At 49.2% G+C, this 20140-nt stretch overlaps 1 protein-coding gene across 1 annotated transcript in view; it reads right to left on the bottom strand.

Annotated features, from left to right (window-relative positions):
* The window catches only part of TENM4 (teneurin transmembrane protein 4), a 747207-nt gene that overhangs the window by 213713 nt on the left and 513354 nt on the right, over positions 1-20140 (bottom strand). The window contains 2 exon segments of the mRNA XM_047823379.1: positions 8782-9017; positions 10198-10296. Coding sequence (XP_047679335.1) covers positions 8782-9017; positions 10198-10296 — 335 coding nt within the window.

Genomic DNA, 20140 nt, shown 5'->3' with positions numbered 1-20140 from the left:
GCAATAAATCACCTCTTTATTACATTTATTACTCTGAAAAAGAGTACCTAAAACCACCAAACAGCAAACAGGTGAGTGCTTGCCAGAGGCTGAGAATGAGGGGAGCACTGAGTATAAAAGGACATAAGGGAGCTTTTTGGGGTGATGGAAGTGGTCTGTGTTTTGACTGTGGTGGTGATGATGGTCACGCAACTCCATCCATCTGTCAAAACTCAGAGAATGGTATGCCTAAAATGTGTTAGTTTTCTGTGTGTAAACTGTATCTCAGGAAATCTGATTTTGACTACAAGTGGGCAGGGCCTGGTGGCTGAGTGGGAGCAAAATATAGGACAGGTGCCTGAGTAAGGTGGGGGGGAGAGGTGCCCGAGTAAGGGAGGGAGAGGTGCTTGAGTAAGGGGGGGGAGTGGTGCCCGAGTAAGCAGGGGGAGAGGTGCCTGAGTAAGGGGGAAAAGGTGCCTGAGTAAGGGGGGGAATGGTGCCTGAATAAGGGTCAGGAGGTGCCGAGTAAGTGGGGGGAGAGGTGTCTGAGTAAGGGGGGGAGAGGTGCCTAAGGGGGGGAGGTACCTGAGTAAGGGGGAGAGAGGTGTCTGAATAAGTGGGGGAGAGGTGCCTGAGTAAGGGGGGGAGAGGTACCTATGTAAGGTTTGGGTCTTGATACTAGTCTTGGGTCCCCAGGAGGAGAACCAGAGCCATGAGCACTGCTATGGAAGAGAAATCGGAGATGTGAGGAGGCTGATGTTATCTACTTGCCTTCCAGACCTGCTCTCCCCTTCTCCACCCTGCTCTGTGCCTGGGAGGCTCACCCACAAGGTCTGGATCAGTGGGCTTCCTTGGGTCTGCTGGCTGCTGGCTGGTTCCACCCGTGGAGGAGATCGGACGGTGGGGAGACGGCGGGGGGCGGGGGGGGGCAGCTGCGGAGGGGGGAAGATGTTTTTCATGCCGAGCGGTCACATGTTGAACGCCTTAATCATTTTGGCTACTCCTTTGTTTGCCTGCTTCGTCCTACGTTACAGACGGGAAGGCATCTTAAGGAGATGAAGTCCTTGCCCACGTGGTACAGCAAGGAAGGGCGGAAGGACAACGGACAATAAAACGAGACCCGCTGGGCACCTACCCTTGCTCCTCTCGTTCCAGACACAGAAGCCTACTCCACACAGGCCGCTGTCTTGTTAGGAAAGCCTCCTCCCACAGAGCCCAAATCGGCCTTTGTGTCATTTTCACCCTGCGGGCCCAGTTCTGGCCTCGGCAGCGCCACAGAGCAAGTGAGCCCCTCCTCCACACGGTGGCACCTCAGACAACGGCAGACAGCCGTGCCAGGCTCCTTAAGTCCTGCTTTTGGGGGGCTGGAGGATACCTGTCTGGGGTCTGTTATGAAGAGAACAATCTATATATATCTTGCTATTAGCCATTCCCACTGAGCAGCATGAAGGAATCAATCTTGGAAAGAAAAGCTTTAATACAGGATCCTGTATCTTTACCACTTCTTCCTCCCCCTAAAACATCAAGTTCAATCATCTCCATTCCCCATTCTTTGGGCTATAAAGGTAAATCTACCCAAAAGGCCTGATGTGAAGTCAAAGAGAGAGGAGAGAAAATAAGCTGTATTGCTCGCTAGTAACACCCGGGCCCAAAGGGCAACAGGCCTGTGCTTATGAAGCAAATGGCACCCGAGATGCTGATGCCGTGAGAGCTGAACCAGATGGGATAACTGCGGGAAGGAGGGGGTAATATCACCTTGGCTTCCATTTCTGACCTTTTCTCTACTCATTTCATGTCCATGTCACCTGCCCCCGACATACAGGACATACAGTGCACATTTGTGCCATCGTGCTTTTGCCTGTATTTTCCTTCCACCCAAAATACCCTCGGCAGGCTTTACCACCTTGCAAGGTCATTTATCCAACCAAGTCTCACTGAGCAGGGCTCCCTTGTGCCTGGCTTTGTGCTCGGGACGAGCGTGCAGCAGAGAACAGACTTTAGGAGAGGGGAGAGTGAGCAACGGCACCCCCTAAAGAGAAGGGATGCCTCATGACCCCCTAACTGGACTGCCACCAGCCAGCCCCTGAAGTCGGGTTTGTGTGGTGGAATGTCAGTCAGACATGGCGAGGAGAGCCCACACCAGTCTGCACACGTGGCACTCGGGGCCCCAGCCCGCCTCCATCAGCGCTGCCCAGATAACCCCGAGAACTGGATGACCCAGGCACTTCCGGACCAAGGACTGCGATATTCCAACAAGCAAGCACTCTGACAGCTGCCTTTTGTAAAGGAGCAATTAAATTTAGCAGCGTTCTCACCGAACTATCACCACTTCAAGCAAGGGCTCCGATTTTTTTTTTTCTCAATCCAACATCAGCTGCTTGTGGAGGTGAAAATGTGACCTACTTAAAAAAAAAAAAAAGATAAAAGAAATAAAAAGAAGGAGCCCTCAGTGCTGAGCATGTCGTCGTAGCAGCTGCACAGAGGCCGCCACAGCCCACGTCCGGGTTCAGTTTCCTCCTTCCTCCTTCCAAAACCTGGGGAGGACATTATGGGATCATCTACTCCCACCCCATCCTGGGTTGAGAAACTGGGGTCCAAGGAAGGCTCCCAACAGTGTCCCAAGGCCACCAGCAAGGGAGCTCTCCTTTTTCACATGCCCTGTGGTTTTTCAGCATCATCTCCCATGGGAGTACTATTGTTCTCCCCACTTTGCAAATTAGGAAACCAAGGCTCCAAAGGGTCACCCATCTGGGCTGTGGCAGAGCTGAGATTTCTGCAGAATTCCATGAGAACACCTCACTGCCTTAGAGAAAGCATAGTGAGCGGCACCCTTTCTCCGCGGGGCGGGCCTGTACCCACCGTGGAAGAGAGTCCCAGGGCAATCTCAGGTCTCCACTCAAATGTAAAACTAGTCCTGCTTTTTTGTACTGTTAGCAAGCCTGTTGTGCCCCCTTTTCCAAACACCTATTTGGCAAGACAGGTGCTCGAGGAGTCCTGGAGATAGGAATCCGCAGCTCTTCCATGATACCCCGTGTTTGCTTTTCACATAGAGATCCAGAACGCCGGGGAGCCTGTCAGTCTTACCTGGACAGAGGCGACTGTCAGTGAACCAAAAATCAACTTTTGTCTGAGTTAAAGAAATGATGCGAGGCACTTTCTGGTAATGATTCTTCTCTAGGCTGCTTCCCTGTAACAGCGACACATCCCTACAAATGTCTCCTGACAGGCCTCCCTGCTTGTTCTGTCGGCTGCCCCGGTGACTAACACAGGCCAGGAAGCCTGCAGGCACTGCGATGAGATGAGGCTGGTCCAAGGTCTCAGTCAAAACTTACAAATACTCTTCCACATGTGATGCTAATAGTACTAAGAATACTATTAACAACAATAATAGTATCTACCTTTTATTGAGTGCTAAAGGTCCCAGACAGTAGTCTAAGTACTTTATGCAAATTATCTTACTGGAATTTGCAAGAGCCCTGTGAAGTAGCCACTATTATTAGCCTCGCTTTACAGATGGGTAAACTGAGGCTGATAGAGGTTAAACAGACTTGTCTAAGGTCATAAGACAGATATGCAGCAGAGCTGAGATCTGAAATCAGACAGCCTAATTTCAGAACCCATGCTCTCAGCCATGCTGCTATAAATTCCTCCCACGTAAAATGGGGTAATCATTCCAGCCACACCCACTATAGGAGCCATAAGCAAAGTGGAAACTGAGGTTCAGACAAATTAAGCAACTTGCCCAAGTTTACACAGTCAGCAAGTGATAGAGCTGGACATGAGTGGGGTCTTTTGATTCTACAACCATCTGTTCAAGCTGTGAACCCAGCACAGTGTCTGAGAGTATGGCCTTTAAAAATCCTATATTCTTTACTGGTTTTGGGACCCTGGCAAGTTGTTAACTTCTGTGAGCTTTAGTTTCCTCTTGTAGAAAAAACAGAAAATAAAACTTATCTCACAGAACTGTTGAGTGTTCAAAGATATGACATGATGGGCTTGGACCAACACTGGGCACACAGCAAAAATTCTAAATACCAAGTACTATGATAGGGAAGTTAGTGCATAAAGTTTAGGAATGTGAAGTCGAAAGAGAAAAAGAATTTAAAGGCATCAGCCCTAGAGCCTGGGTGCCTGGGGATGACCACTGTCCTGCCATTTACCAGGTGACGGTGGGAACTTATTCCAGTTCACAGGTTCTCAGTGTCCTCATCTGTAAATTGGAGAGAATAATCCACAGGGCTGTTGGGAGATTTGAAAACAAGAAACTACAAGCAAAGTGCTCAGAACAGAGAGGGGCATGTGGGCTGCAAACAATCAAAGCTAAGTGAAGTGCTCTCATTATTAATGACCACAGCAGCCCCTATTATCTTTACCACACTATGCCACACAGCCTTTTGTGGGGACAGCGTTTTAAAAACAATTAGCTGCTATAAAATAAAGCATTATTTGCCATGGCTGCACAAACTTCATGGTTTGACTTTTAACTAATCTTCCCCTCATTATCATGCTCTCCCTATTTGGTTCTGCAAACACATTTCTTATCTTCAGAAAGGAAAAGGCGGAGAGTGTTCCAATACTCAAAAACCATCACAGGGAGAATGGTGAGTAAAACAAGGCACGCATGGTCAACAGCTACCTCTCCGAAAGGGTGTCCTTTGGAGACAAAAATGTACATCACATCTCTGGTGAGATGCCCCGTGGATTCTTAAAGGTCCTTCCTAGATTACCCACCCAAACTAGAGTGGCCAAGTAACACCCCCCAGGGGGGAAGACAGCCCAGAGGCAAGGCCCCAGGCCCTGTAGCCTTTGTGGGTGGTGAATGCTGGCTGTGATCTTCCTAGGAGAGTAACTGCAGGTGTCTCTGCAAATGAACGGAAACTTTTGAACTAAAAACCGAATGTCAAATGGATCTGTCAGGGTTCCCTCCAGATATGGCAGCCCTGAGCAGATAGCAGAGAAAGAACAATTCTTGCCCGCCCTGTTTTCGACTCCCCCTGTGCTGGTGAAGTGATAGGATTCTTATCTGGAGCTTGATAGGATGTAGAAAATAATTACAAATGAAAAGGTTATTCATAATTTTTAAATGAGTTAATTAGTAAACCCAGTCAGACTCACTCATTACAGTAATTAATAATTGATTATACTTGAAATTAAACACAATTTTTCATCAAAAATCTAATTAAGTATCTGTGCTTCTGCCTGTTGATTAGATCGGTTGGTCGGCTGGAAAAGTCTTTGTTAAGGATATTTGTGCTCGGCTGAGACAATTAATTTGATTTTTAATAATTGAAAGTTCCTTCCAAGTTAGTCATCACAGGCTGTGATTACGACCAAGCAACAAGACGCTCATCCTCTGCCCCCGGCAGCTGGAGGGGACCAGGCACGAAGGATGCCGCCCCAGCCCTTGAGGAAAAGTAGGAAAATGCACCTGCAATGCCTTCACCTGCATTAGCGTACTCCAGCCTCACACACATCCTCCTGAGGTGATGGGTCGTGCCTGTCTTCTAGATGAGGAAGTCAAGGCTCAGAAAGAGAAGCGAGTTGCCCAGGGGTGAACAGCAGCCAGGTGGCAGAGCTGGGAATGGAATCCAGGTCTGTCAGAGGCTGGTGTAAGCTCTGAGTCTCCAGGAAACAAAGGCAACATTCTAGTTCTGCCTATCTGACCTGGCCCTTGCATATGCAATCTACAGTCTCGTCTTAAAGTTTCTGCAGAGAGAGGGTTTTATCAGAAGGATGTATTTATTCTATGTGAGGACACATTATCAATGGACTAACCACTCCTAACAGGAGACACAAATTCTCCTAAAGCCAACCCCTCCTCTCCACCTACACTGCTACTGTCTTAGCCGATGCCCTTGGCTTCTCCTGACCCATTTGCTGTGACGGGGCCTATTCTTCCTTCCTCTACACTTTTCTTTCTAAAATAAAAGTCTGACTACATTCTGCCACTGCTTCCACTGCTTAAAACCCTTCAGTGGCTCCCCAGTGCCCATCCGGGAAGGTCCGTCACTTGGCCTCTGAGGTCATCTTCATGATCTTACCGAACTCTCCTGCATTAGCTCCAACACCCCTCAGATGCTTCAAACACAGACGATGGCCTTACCACCACACTGTCCTCTCTTAAACCTGAAACTTCCCTCGGTTTGACATCCACTCTCTGCATGTCTCCTGACAATTTAACTCTGACTAGAGGATTCAGCTACATCATCATCCTTCCCAGGGAGCCTCCCCTAGTGCTCTTGGCGGTGGGTATTCCCATAGCCCCTGAGCTGCTTCAGTCACGGCTAACACAGCTGTCTCCTTTCCAAAGCTACCAACAACAAGAGGGCAGGGATCATGTATTTAGCCCTAACATTTAGCACAGTACCTGGTCCAAAGGAGGTACCCTGTATGGTTTGCTGAATGAGAAACAAAAGTCACAAAATCATGGATGCAAAGACTGTCAGTGTTGGAAGGACAATCAAAGGCCATCCAGTGAAAAAATCTCAGTCGGCACTGGAATCATCCTTGCTATGTGGTCACTGGGCTCTATTTGCATCGTTCCTATGACAAGGAGCTCACTACCTCCTGGTAGATCCTATCTAAATTTAGATTCCTGAAAACTGACCCCATAGAAGCCCATGGGATGTAAACAGATGAGAGTTTGCATAATCATACAAAGATTTATTCTTTCTCCCTGAACGAGGCTACAGTATAAACTTTCCAACTTCAATGTAAGTTGATGTCTTTATGTTGCAAACTACTTGACTCTCGATGAACAGGGACAGTCCTCGTTCAAACGTCTACTCATTTAGGAAATATAATAATGTCAGTCAAAAACAAGAGTTGCATTAGTGGTTACCAGGGACACAGCATTGGTGGTGACAGGAAGAAACTTTCACGCCGAGTGATGGTGCTTGGAACTGTATAGCCCTCACCTGTAACCCAGTTTACATCAATCAGTACCCTTTCACAGGGCTCTGGCCTCTCCCAGTTTGGCTATTCCTTTTACCCACTAACACACAGTAGGGATGGCAAATGCCTGGTGTGCCATCAATATTCTCCATTCTGGTGACCATAATAGGTATTACTAATCAATCACAGAGACCCTTTCCCATTGATCCTGAATATAGCCTCAGGACCCTTCTTTTTGAGAGAGAGAGAGAGAGAGAGAGAGAGAGCGAGCACGCACAGGGGAGGGGGAGAGGGAGAATCTTAAGCAGGCTCTACCCCCAGTGAGGAGCCTAACACAGGGCTCAATCTCACGATGATGAGATCACGACCTGAGCTGAAGTCAAGAGTCAGACGCATAACTGACAGAGCCCCCCAGGCTCCCCCTCGGGATCCTTCTTAACACAGCTTTCTAGACAGCATCAACTAAGCAATCAGATAGAAGAGAAGAAACACCTATGCCCACCTGGCCTTGAAGCCATGGAATTTTCTGTGCCAGTCGTCACAAGGGAGAGAGAGATCTGGCATACTGATGAAAGCTTACTATAGGTGGAGCTATTTAAGGCGACCTCCCTGTTTGAGGGGCTGTCATCTTCCCGATTACTTGTAAAATCCACGAATCTCGAACGCTCAATCCATGCTTGAATCCCTTCTCCTGAACAAGCGGGGGCCCATGTTTCGTTCATCATTCCTAGTGACTGCACGTACTTCTTCAGCACACAGCCCTTTTTCATCCACAGTAACCCAGGGGGTTATGCGATGACAGGGTTCTTTTCCACCGTGGACGACACCCTGTCTTCCTCTGGCCTGTGCCAGTTACTTCTGTTTCTCTTTACCGGGCTTACACTGGAAAAGTTCCCCTTGCATACAGAATTATCTCAGAATTCCTCAGCATGGCTTCAAGGACTTCTCAAGCTGGCTTGACCTACCTTAAACCCGAGAATGACAGAATTCAAAGGCTGGAAAGGACAGAGGGTGAAGCCAACCCCTCTGGATGCCTTTATTAATGGGCTGATTTACAAAGAGGCAGCGGACTCTAAGCGGTGCCTACGGATCTCTTCAGATTAACATCTTCCCTGGGAACAGATCAAAGATGGGGGTGAAGGAAGCAAGAAACCTGACTGTGGGGGGAATACGTCGAAAGAGCATCCAATGGGTGGCATCCTGTGGTGGCAAAGTAGGGGCCAAGAGGAGTTTCCTACATCGTGGAGGTGGCCTGGGGTCAGGCAAGAAGGCCAGTCAGCGCTGCTTGGGGTCTCCGTGCATCCCTCAGCCAACTCTCACTGCTAGTGGGGACCCGCTGCTCCTCAGTCCTGACCATGGCTGCACTCTGGACTTGGGCTCCCACAGTCCCCTCAGACCACCTCGTCACAGCCTCTCGTCACCTTCAGATATGCTTCCTGGCTGAGGTCAGCACAGTCCAATCTTTGGCAGTTTCCCTCCAACCCCAGGGCACCCCACGTCTTTCCTGCTCCTAACTGCGGCTACGTGGCACTAGCAGGAGAGGCCTGCCTGCTGTCCAGCCTCTCCAACTGGTCATTTGTCGTGACTCCAATCCGTGACACTCACGCCACAGACCACCACCTCAAAGGTCAGTCTTGGTGACTGCTTACGCCTACTGCTAAGCATCCAACACAGGACGGAGCAGCTGCTCAGCTTCCTTCCTGCTTACAAGCAGGGAGCAGAAGAGGGCCCCAGAGAGATGACCTTGACAGTTTAGGGGGTGCAGGCCAGCGCCCCAGGGCTGCGTGGCTCGCCATGTGTGCTTTGGCCGTCGGGGCGGCAAGGTGCCCGCGGTGCCCACAGGCGTGTTGTGTGCTGCCCTCTGAGCGAAGGGGAGCCGAGGGGAGCTGGGGCGAGGGAGGTGCTTACCCACGAAGTATGCCAGCAGGATGACCAGCGTGGCTGAGATGACGATGGCGCTCAGGGCCGCGCACTTCCAGTTACAGTACTTGGAGGGCTTCTGGAGGTTGAAGGCTGGCCGGGCAAAGGTGCTGCGGGGCAGGGGCCGGGGCGGGGGGGAGTACACCGTGCTGGACGTCAGCGGGTACCCTGGTGAGGTGGTGCAGAAGAGTGGGGAGGTGCCTCCCGGCTTGAAGAGGAAGTGCCTGCGGGTGGAGAGAAGCCAGAGGGCATCAGGGTCTGCAGGCTCACTGGGACCAAGGTCAACCTGGAGGACAGAGGCAGCAATAGAGGCATGCAGAGGAGCCTGGAGAATCACCACAGAGAAGACAGGAGGGACAGAGAAAAGGAGAATCATGTACCAGACCACATAACAGGGCACACGAACACACGCTTCCGGGGAACACAATGGGATAGTCCTTCCCGTGGGAAAAACCACCCGGGGCCAAGGAAGAAGGTGTTACCGACTTGACAGAAGGCTGGGTGTGGAGATCCCTCTCCGGGGAAGGGCTGGGGTGGGGATGCTGTTTCTTGGGTATTATACTAGCTGTTCTCTAAAATTACTGGCGGTTAACTAGGAATGTGTCTAAAATCCTGTTCTGTGTCCTGGAGCTAATGGAACCTAAATGTTTCTTCTCTCTCCAATACCTACTTTGCCAGTGTACCTTGGTGGAGGTATGAAATACCGTTCCGTTTAAAGGGTGTTTCGGGGGTGGAACTCAGAGACCACCATTAAGTTTTGCCATGGCTGAGTCCCCCAGTGGCTGTTATACAACCGATGGCAGCAAAAGCCTTCAGAAGCCAGACTGCTGCCTTCCAAACTCCTAGCAAAAGCTGTGTGAGAGGACAGGTAGGCAAATGCATCCTCAGCCTAGCCATAGTCTTCAGGGCAGCGTGGCAGGTCAAAGCGCATGGTTGTGGCCAAACTAGGTGTCAGGAAATCCTCCACAGCTTGTCTTTAACCATGGCCACGGGAGAATTTGTACACGGCCTGGGAAATGGGGTGCACTGGTTGCACTGCTTCCCCCTGAAACCTTAGGGCAATCTTGCACTTTGCTGGGGTGCAAGATGCCTCAGGTCACAGAACACATCCTTGGGATTATGATACGTATGATACAGGGCCTATGCTGCATAAAAATTGCTATGAGATGTCTCTCAGAATGTCAGAGGCAGCCAATGAGATGCCGGGAGCTGCATATTAACAATGCCGCTGTTAATATGCTGAAAACAGGGTACTTCAAGGAGAAACTGTTGGGGATGGGCATGCAACAAGGCATCGTCACCTCCCGCAGGAGAGCCCAGGGAAAGGTCTCAGGGTCTGCATGCGAGTGCAGGAGCCACAGGGACAGCATACACAGAGAGGAAGAACATGGGGATGTCACCTACCCGTCACTGTAAGCCCCATCATGGCGGGAGGCGCTGAGAATGTCCATCTCAATGAGGTTGTCCTGCAATGTCCCTAGGAATGGCTGCTTGCCTAGGTTTCTACGCACACATGGAGACATGAATGAAGCAATGAGTCATGCATCGATGAAGGGGGATAGTAGAGAAACACACAAAGTGGCCGTCTGCCGCAGCTGTGCGTGAGATCAGCGGGACAAGGCTGCCAGGCGATGGGTCTGTGTGCAAGCCACATGTGCGAGGGGTCTGCCTGGCACAGAGCATCCAGAGGGAGCATTCTCTGTACAAACCTGAATGTCTGGCAGTTGTGGCCATCAAATCACAGCTCTCACTGACGAAGACTGATTACGTCTCAGGCACTGAGCTAGGCATGATACATCCGTTTACTTCAAATGTTCAGACTAGGCTATGCAAGGAAGGTGTATCCCCATTTTACAGGTGAGGAAACTGAGATGTGGAGAGGTAACAGGATTTGCCAAGGTTACCAGCTGGCAAGGTTCTACGCAGGAATTTGAGCTCAGGTTTTCTGTTTCCAAAGACTGTGCTTTCTCTACTATACATAGAAAGTAGAAAGATGTATACTTTCTATACATCTGTTCAAACAACAGCAAGAGACACTTGGCTAGTCCAAAGAAAAAAGAGTGATAAGCATTTGGGGCCATTTTCTTCTCAAGCCGTGGTGCTCAAACTCGAGTAAGCATCAGAATCGCCTGGAGAGCTGTGCTTTGCTGAGGCCCACCCCAGAGATTCGGAGTCGGAAGATGGAGGTGGGGCCTGAGAATCTGCATTTCTCACAAACCCCCAGGTTGATGCTGACAATATTTAAAGTGTCACGGTCCTTTAGCAGAGCAGGGACCTCGGTGATGGCTGAATGGTGAGGATGGTGCCCCTCAGAAGACAGATGGGGCGTCGTGTCTTTTGTTCCCCCCGTGTACACTGAGGGCAATGCATTTTCTGACAGCACCCATTTCTAATGCAGAATGGAGACAGACACACTTGCCCTCTGGGTCTCCATCGTGCCTGCTAACTGGCCTCATTCATACTGGAGTGTGCTGGATCCTGTTTCCTGATATTTTCACGCACTGCTGTCCCCTCACTTGAAAACCGTGTAAGTGCACAGTTTTAAACAAGCCGGTGATGGCTTCAGCCTATTGTATGCACCTCAAGGAAGGACTTGAGTGCCGAGAGCTAACTTTTGGGTTCGGCCCTGCGAGGGACTTTCCTGCTGACTTGGACCAGGCCTTGAGCACCAGAGAACCCAAATTCAAGTCCCTTTTCTGCCGCTTTCTTGCTGTGTGACTGTGTAAAAATTTCAACCTCTTCCAATCCTATACTTCATCTGTAAAATGAGGATAACAATACTAAGTTCACAAAGTTGATGTAGGACCAAATGAGTAATGTTGGAAGTATCAGTAAAGGCTAAACACACATCATAGAAGTTCTAATGCCAATTTAGGTATTAGTACTAATTTACATAACATTAGCACGAACACTAACAAATATTCTAGAAGTACTAATGCTAATCTGCCCTACATCTACCATAGCTTATCCACTGTTCTAGAACTCTGTATCTAACGTAAATGTTAGTCCCCACATTACAATGTCAGCACTATCATTTTTGCTTTGTAGGCTGGCAAATCAAAGATCAGAGATGTAACTTTCTGAAGGTCCTATCACGGAGTAAGCAAGCGGCAGAGCTGGAAGAGAACGCAGGTTTGTCTGATCCCACAGCTCACAAGCCTGTGTCACCGTCTTGCCTGTGGGTTTGCCCCCCGGGCCAGCCTTACATACCAAATGAGGAGGGGCTGTTGACACTTTCATTAGCACCCTCGGGGACGGTGGGAACACAAGGCAACACAGTTTAGCAGCCAGAGCCACTGAGAACTGCCATGGTGGTGGGGACCTCCCCTTTGAGAGAGTCCTGAGCTGTCTGGGCCCAGCAGTCTGGGTACCAGGCTGTTCTGGTTGTGTTCATGGCCCCCGGGGCCTCCCACAGGGTCTGAGAGGAACTACAGGGGTGCAGAAGTCCTTCAGAGTGGCCTCATTTCTGCCCCCACCCTCCACAGGTGGTCTCCTCATGGGAGGCCTCTTGTGATGAGGGAAGGCACAGAGACTCTGCGGTCAAAGAGGTCCCAGCTCTGTCATTCACCGACCATGAGGTGGTGAGTCTATCTCTCTGAGCACTCATAAACTGGGATAATCACTCTCCTTATAGAAGCTAAAATATAATTTAGATCATGCTACTTCTCTACTCACAACCTTCCAACGGTTTCATAAGAATAAAACCATGGTCCTTACTAGGGTATACAACGTCTGGCCCCCTGCTACCTCTCCAATATCATTTTCTGTGCTACAGATACCCTGGCCTCCATGCTGCTACTCCAACCAGCTAAAGCCTTTGCTGTTATTTGCCTGAATCACCTTCCCCCAAATATCTGCATGGGCCTTTCCTTCCCTTCTCATGGCTAACTGTAATAGTTCCCTTCCTGCTCTTTCTAATTACCCCTGGCCCCTAGCACTGCTTTAGTTTTCCCCATTGGACTAGACACACGCACGTATGCGCGCACGTGCACACACACACACACACACACACACACACACACACACACACATTTTTTTCCTATTGCAATTTAAGTTCCGTAAGGGTAGAAATCTTACCTGCCTTGTTCTCTGCCATGTGCCCAGAGTCTACAAGAGCGCCTGGTACACAGAAGGCACTCCATAAATATTTGCTGAAGACCGTGAACGATGGGGTATACAAAGGGAGGCGCCCCTGGCATACTGCAGGCACACAGTTGGTGTTTAATTGAGGGGAGCACAGGTGGTGTTTTATTATTATTTCCCTCATTCCCTGTAGTTCAGGAGGGAATTTCCAGTCTTTCTACAGTCCCTATGGCCCAGCCTGAGCAGGCCCTAGCCACTTCTGCCCAGAGGCCCAGGACGAGCTCTTGGTGCCTCCCTGGGGCCAGCAGCTGGCTGCATGGTATGCTTCTGCGTACATCTGGGAGTCTGGCTTGCATCGCTAGGCTAGGACTGGGCTCTCAGAGAGTCAAACGTGTACCTTAAAGCCCATCCAAAATAAATATATTCAGGAAAAAAAAAGACAAAAAGGATAAAAATTGAAATGTTAATAGTGAGATTTTCCAGTGTCTGGATCAAGAGTGGTTTTTATTTCTACTTCTATAATTTAAGAAAAGAGAGCAATTATCTCTCAAACGTGCAGATCTGTTAGGACAGGGGAAGAGGCAGTGCACTGGAACAAAGGGTTTCTGGAGAGAGACTATGCCAGATTCCCTGAAAGAGCTTTCCACGTTGGCACTAACTCAGACGTTAGCCATTCAGATCACTCGGGAATTTGGGGGGAACGCTAGCACCTGCTGAAAATACTGCCAGTTTAGAATCCTACTGCTGACTTGAAATGCCCCTATTCTGTGCTTCTGAAACTTAGTTCTGAGTCGATGAGGCCTCATTTGATTGGTGAGGAAATCGAGACCCAGACAGACATGTGTCCTGCTCATATGCGCAGAGCAACTTAGCGGCAGAGCTGAAACTAAAGCCTAGGTGTCTGGGCTCCTAGTTCGAGGCTCCTCCCCAAATTTCCTGCCCATTTCCCGCTCCCAACTCTGAGATTCCAGTTCTTCGGGAAAACAAAAGTTACAAGCCTCTCCTAATGAAGGCCCATGCTGCCGAGGCCTCCTTAAATCACAGTCCTGCCTGGTCTCCAGCTCACTGCTGTTGGGAACTCGGGTGTGGACCCTAGATTCATCGGACCCGCACACCGGTGGGTATTGTTACCTCATTTTAACAAATATGGAAACTGAGGCCCAGATTGGATGAGTGACTGTCCAAGGTCACACAGCAACTGAAAGGTAGAGCTGGGACTGAAAACCACATTCCTCCAACCTCACTGCCTCCAGCTGCCTCTCAGGAGAGAGTTGCTGAGTACCCGGAGAGGGGATGTAGTCAAGTGCATTCTGCTGTCACAGCTCTCCTTGCAGTGGGGAGGGGACCGCCTCCTCTCTACGCCTGAGAGGAGGCCTCGGGCAAGTCCCTGAGCTGCCTGCAGAGATTCTAGTTCCAGCCCAGGGCAGGCAGAGCTCGCCTTCCGAGGACAGAACAAACAACTTTTGGGAAGGACGTGGCCGGAAAGTCACAGTGGCCAGGTCTTCAGACTGCCTTGCTCAACAGCTCATCTCACCGCGAGCCCGCTGTCCTGGCCATGCTTCACCCACAAAGCCCTGGGGCAGCCACCCAGCAGAACAGGACATTCTGCTACATGCTATACTAGCTGTCCAGCTACATTCTGCAGCTGACACCCCCAAGGTGTGCAGGGCGTCAGAGATTTGGCCAAGGCCCCATAAAGACTTTGTGATAGAGCCAGCATTTAACAAACGAATGAACAAAAGCAACAAAAAATGAACCGGGTCTTCCAGGCCACAGTGATCCTTCCGAAAGGCCAATTCCATAAGGTTACTCTCCTATTTCAAAGATGTTCGTAACTACTCACCCCACTTCTGCCACCCTCAGGCCCCATACCCACCTCTTCTTCCTATAACTCAAGGCCCTCCATTGCCGACTCTCATTTACATGCATTTCCATGAGGCCCATGCGCTCCCGTGTCCCCCAACTCTTAGCCATCTCTCCAAGATACGAAGCTCTCTCAGCTCTGTGCTTTTGCACAGCTGTCCCTCACCCGAGAATTCCTTTCTCCCCTGCAATCTCCTCCTGATGCAGGTCCAAATAATCAGGAGGGCAGCACTGGAGAGCAGCTAGGTCCTCTGGAGCCAGCTGGCCGGGGTGTGGATCCTGGCCCTGCCACTTGCTGGCTGTGTTTCCTTACGCAAGTTACTTCACTTTCCTGTCTTCAGATTCTTCATCTCTAAAGTGGAGATGATAATAAGACTACCTACCTGTGCAGAGCAGTTACCATAGCAGTCCTGACTGAGGTTTTCGGGAGGGTTCCCACCATTAACTGACGAGCAGCTAACTCACTGTGTCTAAACTACGTGTACAAACAATATGGTTTATGCCAAACACCTGCTTTCCTTCTGGGTGTCTGAATTTGGGCCTTTGCCAGGCATAAGGTGCCTGTGTGGCCAGTTCCCAATAAAAATCCTAGGTGCTGAGTCTCTTCCGTGCTTCCCTCTAAGGAGCCCCAGTAAGGGCCCCATGAGTGTTTGGTGTGACTGTTCCTTGATGCCCCCATACAGAGGGAGCCACACTCTCCTCTCTGCTAAGACCACCCCCCAAGTCAGAGCACTATCCAAAGTGCCATCTTCATTCATTCATTTATGGGTCTGCCTTCCTCATAAGACCATGAGCTTCTTCTAAGATAGTGGCTCTGTTTTCTGCATGCCTGGGACCAAATCATCAAATGACAGGGACAACTGTCCACCCCAATTTCCTGCAATGCTCAGGAGTTGGCCTGGCCCGCTAGAAGGTACTGTGCGCTATTCTGGGAACTATACCAAGCCTGGGTTGGAGACCACCAGGATGTCCTCCCATCCCTGAGGGGTAGACGGGGCTATTCCCCTAATTGAGCATGACCACACAACGGGCCTCAGGCTCCCAAACCAGGCCTGGGATCAGATGAGCTAGAGCAGGGGTCTGGCAGCCTCGTGCTCTGGCTTCCCCTTCATCTGACAGGAGCCTGACAGGCTATTAATCAGACAATCCCTATGAAATCAATTAAGCATTTGATGCTACAGAGCGTGAACGAAGTGGACCAGGGTATAGTGGACCCTGAACACATGGATCCCACCAGAATGGACCACAGATGCACCAGCAGACCTCAAAGCAACATGTGACCCCCAGCTCTGGGAATCACAGGGAGGCCTGGTCTCCCCTTGGGGACTCTGTTAACCCTCGGAGGGTGCTAGAGGCAGTGGGTTAACCAAGTCCTCCCTCTCACTTGCCCTCCTGCCTTTGTCTCCAGCATGAAATCTAACCCCCTCCTGCTTATTCTGCCAGCAGTTATGCTGTTTTCTCAGCTATTTACTTTTCACTCTCAACATAGACTCAGTGCGACAATTACAGAAGGGCCTGTGACTGTTCCTCTGGCATCATGGGGCTCTCCATTCGGGTGTCGCTTGGTTAAAAGGCTGTTGGCTACAACCGCCTCAACTAGGCCCTGCTCCCTTGGGCTTTCGGGCCTCTGCTCAGGCTGTGCCTCTCTCACACCCCTTCTTCTTGGCTCCACCTGGGGAATCCTGCCTGCTCTTCGACAGTCAGCCCCACAGCACCAGGTCCCCTGGGAAGCCTTCCTTTTCCCCACTCAAGTTAGGTATAACATTTCATTCACTGTTCCATTGTTCATTCATTTAACCTGTGTGTTAATATTGTTCCAGTACCCATGATGTGGCAAGCCCTGTGCTGCCCGCTGAAAATCCGGAGGCAATTAAAACACAGATTCCTGGTATGTGCCTCTATCATAGCAGTTGCCCTAGTGCAAGAGTCTGTTCTCTTAGACATATTGCCCACTGGGCACACAGTAGGCATTCGGTGACTATTTCCTGAGTAACAAGCACTACATGGTAAGCAGTTGAGCACTTACTGCGTGCCAAGACATTTTCAGACCTGATCATATGTAATTGCTATCACAGCCTCAGGAAGCACTACAGTGGGTTAGAAGTGGCCGAAAATCCTTTGGCACTCTCCCCTTGGGAAGTCCCTCTCCTTGAAGCCGGCTGGCCTAGGACTGCTCTGACCAACAGAACAATGGCAGGAGGGACACTATGCCATTGCAGACCAAGCCTTTAGAAGGATCGGCGACTTCTGTCTCAGTGCCATGGAGCTCTGAGCCACCGAGTATGAAGTCCACTCCCTGCTGGGAAGACTGGGAGGAGAAGCCCTGAGACCACGTTAGAGGGTGAGGGTCCGCTGAGCCCAGCTACCCAGCCTTCTTCTCCAAGGCTCAGGCATGCGAGTCAAGCCACTTGGCTCCTTCAGATTGCCCAGCTAACAGCTAATACCACTGACCGACCCTAGGTCAGGAAGACCCAGCTCTTCCTGAACTCCCGACTCACACTGTGAAGTCTAATCAACTGGCAGAGTTTGACAGTCATTTGTTATGCAGCAATAGAGAATCAGAACAGGAAGTTACTAAGATGTTCTCCCTTTTAGAGATGAAGAAATTTAAGGTCTAGGACCACAGCCAGTGAGCGACAGGGTGGGGATGTGGGCACAGGATCTGCCTGGCCCTAAAACCTGTGCTATGAACAACTAGCTTCAGTGAAAGGACCATCACTTATGTACTCAGAGCACTGGGGCCAAACTTCCTTCTCCAAGGTGGAGAAAAAGGTGCAATCTCCTATTTCCTCTCAACTCTTCGGGTGAGCAGGAGTTCAATAAATATTTTTTCAAGACTTTTTTCTTTACAGGGTTGATATGGGAAGATGATGTATATGAAAAAACATGGGAAATCATTTTTATAGTGTGTCTTTTAATGCCAGGCACCATGCTTTATGTTTCTTATGTGATTCACTTCCTTCCAATTGGAGAGGCCTGAGTTCTTAGCCCAATTTACACAGGCAAATCGAGGGTCAGGGATGTTCATGAACTTGCTGGGACAGTAACTGTTAAAGCCAAGACAGGAATCCAAGTGCTCTGACTGTAAATTCTGTGCTATTCCTATCTTACCACGCTGGTCAAAATTATCTGCAGTTCTATCTGCCAGATGGGGCACCAACCCCTCTTCAGCCTTGTTGGTTTTGTGACATCAACCAGGAAAGGTCAGTATTAAGGCCCAGAATTCTGAATGTGTTACCGGCTGTATTAGGCACGTGTCCCAGTTTTAGACCATCTTTAGATACACAAAACTCTGGGGTAACAGAGGAGACCTACCTCAAACATTTCATCTGGGTCTTTAAGAGTAAGTAGGACTTTGCAAGACCAAGAAGTAAGAAGGAGGGCAGCTCTGGCGGACAACTGTACAAGAGCATGTGCAAAGGCACAGAGGCATGAAAGGGGTGGGCATCTTGGGGAAGACTGATAAACACACACACACACTCATACATATATCAGATGTTAAATATCTATATCTGTACAGATTTACATAAAATAGTATATATGAATATACATATGCTGGCATGTTAACGATGGTTACGTTTGGTGGTAGATACAAGTGATTTTCTTTTATTTCCGAAGTGTGATAAAGTAGAAGGAAGGACAAAGAAAACCAAGTTCCGTGTGGTTTGTACAATGGACGTGGGAGGACAGAGGGTCAGAAAGGCAGGTGTCGGCTGGCTGATGAGGCAAGAGAGGTCAGCTGGGACCACTCTACCAGGAAAATGCCCTGCTGCTGGTCCTCTATCTTCCTTTCCCTTGAAAAACCCAGAGAACCACCTACTTTGATACTAAGGGATAAAAATGAACATCCAACCAGAGGGAGTGGCTACTGTGTTCCATGCAGAGAATCAGAACCATCGATTATTTGCTGACTTCTTTCAGCCATGTGCAGTCATTCAATAAGCCCATGGGAACTAATGGGGATCTGATTAAGCTACCCTGGGTGGGATGGCATATGATCATCCAGCTCTGTCACTGATGAGAGCCAAGGAGGCATGTCAGGAAAACTCACACATGATTTTAGAGGAGGTCAACAAAAACAATATTAATTAAGAGACTGGGGGTGGGGCGAGCTGGGCAGTATCTCTAAGAGATTTGCTTTTGGAAAAGCGATTCTACAGGAGTAAAAGGGCACAAAAGGATGTTGATTTTCTTTCACTGGATCCCACAAGCTCAACGTGCAGATGTCATAATGCCAGATAGAGTCAGATGTTCCATGTGTAAATTAATTTCACCTCTTTAAGTGTGGGATGACTTCTGTCCTCTTCACAGATAAAGAACAGGAGTTTGAGAAAATAAAATCTATGTTTCCCCACTACTTAGGGTAGAAGATGAAGAGGTTCTAATTGTGCTAGACTGGGACACTTCATCTTTAGAGAAAGTAGGAAAAGGCTATGTCCCCCAAAGTCAACAGAGGAGTAAGAATTATGGGTAAATCTTTTTTTAAATTATTTTTTTATTTAAATTCAATTTAGTTAACATATACGGTGGTAAAGATTTCAGGAGTAGAATCCAGCGATTCATCACTTACATACAACACCCAGTGTTCATCCCAACAAGTGCCCTCCTTAATGCCCATCACCCATTTAGCCCATCCCCTCACTCAACACCCCACCAGCCACCCTCAGTTTATCCTCTGTATTTAAGAGTCTCTTAATAGTTGTCTCTCTGTTTTTAACCTTATTTTTGCTTTTCTTCCGGATTATGGGTAAATCTAATTTTTGTCTTTCTATCTTTCTGCATTTTCTCCAATGAGTTTGTATGCCTGTATCTTAAAAAAAAAAAAAAAAAAAAAAAACAAAAAAACAAAACAAAACAAAACCCCTCATTTTCATTTTGGTAAAATAGTGACTAACCAGAGGGAAGGAGGGCAGCTACAGAACTGATGCTGACTGCAGTCCCTGGAGGGAAGGGAGCACTCTGCAAGACTGGAAGAATGCAGAGGTGGAGAGGTCCAGGCCAGGGGAGACCAGGAGAAGGTGGCTGTGGTGTAGGGAAATAGCATTGCGCACTGAGTCAGGCATCCTGGGTTCACATCTTAGACACACATCCACCGTCTATGTGACCTGAACTAGTCACCGAGTCTGATTCGCAGCTTCCAAAACTCCCAAATGGGATCACAAATCACAACAAGGCCTTGGTAAAGTTGTGAGGATTACATCACATTTCAAGTATGAAAGGTCTTGTAACCAAAAGTTGATGGTGTCTCAATGTCAGGGATTATAGGGCTTGGTGAAAGGTGAGAAGTCCGTGGGAGGGAAGGAGAGGAGAAAGGACAGGGAGCCTTCCCTGAGCACCCACCACAGGCCAGGCAGGTCCCAGGCCAGGCACAAGGTGACCAAATCACAGTAGGGAAAGGCGG

Source organism: Prionailurus viverrinus, chromosome D1, assembly GCF_022837055.1.
Source record: "Prionailurus viverrinus isolate Anna chromosome D1, UM_Priviv_1.0, whole genome shotgun sequence".
Lineage (NCBI taxonomy): Eukaryota > Metazoa > Chordata > Mammalia > Carnivora > Felidae > Prionailurus > Prionailurus viverrinus.
Note: the sequence above shows the minus strand (reverse complement) of the source record. Positions and strands in the feature narration are given on the sequence as shown.